This window comes from Sinocyclocheilus anshuiensis, unplaced genomic scaffold, assembly GCF_001515605.1.
Source record: "Sinocyclocheilus anshuiensis isolate Anshui unplaced genomic scaffold, SAMN03320099.WGS_v1.1 scaffold766, whole genome shotgun sequence".
Lineage (NCBI taxonomy): Eukaryota > Metazoa > Chordata > Actinopteri > Cypriniformes > Cyprinidae > Sinocyclocheilus > Sinocyclocheilus anshuiensis.
Genome location: NW_015546060.1, coordinates 334,014 through 337,259, shown reverse-complemented (window position 1 = coordinate 337,259; position 3,246 = coordinate 334,014). Strand labels below are relative to the sequence as shown.

At 34.0% G+C, this 3,246-nt stretch overlaps 1 protein-coding gene across 1 annotated transcript in view; it reads right to left on the bottom strand.

Moving 5' to 3' along the window:
• Nucleotides 1-1,494: 1,494 nt before the first annotated feature.
• LOC107699399 (mesoderm induction early response protein 2-like) overlaps nt 1,495-3,246 on the bottom strand; it is a 9,658-nt gene continuing 7,906 nt past the window's right edge. The window contains exons 11-12 of the mRNA XM_016500637.1: nt 1,894-2,018; nt 1,495-1,621 (exon numbers count right to left, since the gene is read on the bottom strand). Coding sequence (XP_016356123.1) covers nt 1,542-1,621; nt 1,894-2,018 — 205 coding nt within the window. The 3' untranslated portion in view covers nt 1,495-1,541. The remainder of the gene's footprint in view (nt 1,622-1,893; nt 2,019-3,246) is intronic.

Here is a 3,246-nt window from a genome sequence, read left to right as displayed (position 1 = left end):
TGTTAGCTCATTAAATAACACAGTTGCAACTTTCGATTTTAACAACGTGTTATTAAATATTGGAATACCTAAGATTAATGAATGTTCAGAATAATTTTTCATTGGCAGTTAGGGCTGCACGATAAATCGCATGCGATATTTAACGCGCATCTTATCAGTAAAGCCTGTTCTGTAATCAGCGGTAAATCTCCATCACCTGCATGCTTTCACATTGAGCAGCATTAACTACACAGAGCCGTTGTTCACTGACGAGTTGCGCAAAACCACGTTCATATTCGCGCAGCTCATCAGTGAACAACGGCTCTGTGTAGTTAATGCTGCTCAATGTGAAAGCCCGCAGGTGATGGAGATTTACCGCTGATTACAGAACCGGCTTTCTGACAAGATGCGCGTTAAATATCGCATGCGATTAATCGTGCAGCCCTAGATTTAACAAATATGCTTTGGTCAAGTTCAGACACTTTAACCTAATGAAATACAGCTTAGTTATTTTCACAATGGTATGAAAATATAACAGGATGGAACTGAACAGGGTGTTAACAAATAGCTAAAGTTAGGGACTTGAAAGTTTATAACTACCTTTTGAGTTTTTGATATCATAATAGTGATGTTATTGTTAACTAAAACTATTGAAAATTATTTTTGGTTAATTGAAACAAGGCTGAGGTAAGTTATAAATAGTATAGTTGGAAAAACTTGAAAATTAAAAAAAAAGTTACCTTGGCAACTAAGTAAGTTTATATTATAACTAATTTTAAGTTGGTTAAAGTACTAAAACTGCTAAATCTAAACCTGAAATAGATTAAAGCTAAATAGAAATATTTAAAATAAAACTAATAAAAATGGCAAAAGCATTTAAAGAAAAAAATTAAAAGAAAACTTAAAATATAAAAAAACTTTCAAAATGTTATAAAATTCTAAAATAGCAATTACTGTAAATAATACTAATATAACACTGACGTAAACAAATAGCAAAAGTTAGGTTTCTTTAACCATATTGTGAAATTTTGATATGCACATTTCTGTAATTTTATCTAACAGGGTGGAATGTTTTAAAGTGAATAACAGGATGGAACAGGATACTGAGGACACAGGAAAAACATAATATAATTACAAATAAAAAAAAAGTTGTTTAAAACATTTTGATTATATAATATAAAATGGAAAAAAATGACTATTTCTTGAAACACTTTAGGGAATACTTCTTAATAAACTGCACATTTTTATGTACATGACTGAAGAGCAAAGCAAAAATGGCAACATTAACCCAAGCCAAAGTAGTACAATTATTTTAAATTTACCTCTATATTAATTATGATTAAATATAACTAATATGATTTCAAACTTTAAAATTTGTATTAGTTAAATATTTTTTGCATAATAATATATATCAGTTTAATATTTCATTCACTATATGAAGACATGTATGATATGGGCATGAAAATGTGCTGCATAACAGGAATGATCCATTTCCTGGGACATCTATATTTCTGTTTTTACCTGTGTATCTGTCAGTTTTAGGCTGTCAGTGAGCTGGAAGCTCAGGGCTTTAATAGGAAGCGCGACGTGCGTTTCCGTCGTGGCCGACCATGAAACTGAGCTGCACAATTCAGGCTGTCCTCTGGATCTTATAACCAAATTAAAGGCGACGGAACATAAAACAACACAAACACAATGGGAAAAATGCTGGCAGATGGAAAACAACAATGAAACAAATCATAACTCACTGACCATCCAGACCAAAATCAAGAAAAAAAATGTATTATGTTGGACATAAACAAATGAACATAAATGATGGTCGAAAATTAAGAAACCGGTACCAATGGATGGTTTCAATGAACTCATATGAATGTGGAAAGGTAAGTATAATATCCAAAAACTAGTAGAGCATACCTTGTTTATCCAGCTCCATGACTGCAGGTGGCGATGGAGGTTGGAGTTGAATGGAAGTCCTAATTGGCAAACCTTGAGTGGCACCTTCCAAATCACCAGTATTTCCATCTGGCCCAGCATCTTCTCTAAGAGAAACATATTTAAGTATCATCAGATCATTGTTTTAAAAAAGGTAAAAACTTCATATATTTTATCTTTAGTCTGACAAAATTTGTCCTGGTTCTTTTCATTTTTCATGCCCAAAAAAAAAAAGCCTGAACATTTTGTAAACAATTCAGATTAAAGGAGAAGTTCACCCAAAAATAAAATCTGTTTAAGATTTTCTGACGCTCAGGCAGTCCATAAATTTGTTAAATTTGTTTTCATCAGAACAGAATTGGAGAAATTTTGCCTTACATCACTTGCTCACCAATGCAGCGAATGCAGCGAATGGGTGCCGTCAGAATGAGAGTCTTAACAGCTGATAAAAACCTCACAATAATCCACAAGTAATCCACACAAGTCCAGTTCATCAATGAATGTATTGTGAAGTAAAATGCTGCATGTTTGTAAGAAATCATTAAGACATCTGAATCAGGAGTCTGAATCAGAAGAGAAATATGCAGAGATCAATCACCATTTACAAGCAAAAACAGTCCAAACAGTTCTACATATATGTTGGTGGATTTTGATGTGAGAGGACAACAGGGGATAACGTTTTTCACTGGAGGAAGCGTTATTATGGATTATGGAATAATATTTTTGCCAGAAGTTTAAAGTTAAAACGCCTTAATGATAGATTTGTTTCTTATAAACACACATCTTTTCACTTCACAAGATGTTAATTGATAGAACGGAGTGGTGTGGATTACTTGTGGATTATTGTAATGTTTTTATCAGCTTTTTGAAATTTCATTCTGACGGTACCCATCCACTGCAGAGGATTCATTGGTGAGCAAGTTATGTAATGCTAATTTTGTCCAGATGAAGAAACAAACTCATCTACATCTTGGATGGCCTGAGGGTGCTTTCTATAGCTCTCACGGTACTTTGATGTCATACAACGTTCGATCTGCGCAGCACTGCTTCAAGTCGAACACACCTCTTATAGTGTTAGGGGAGGGGCCTTGCTCAGTGGTTCCAGTGTGTCATCGAGACATGATTTCAGGCCCACCCAAAAAATCCCATAAACAAAAATGGTGAAAAACTATTTAAAGGGTTAGTTCACCCAAAAATTAAAATTAGCTTGTGTTTTACTCACCCTCGAGGCATCCTAGGTGTATATGACTTTCTTCTTTCAGACAAATCCAGTCGGAGTTATATTAAAAATTGTTCTGGCTATTCCAAGCTCTATCATTGCAGTCAGCGGGTGTT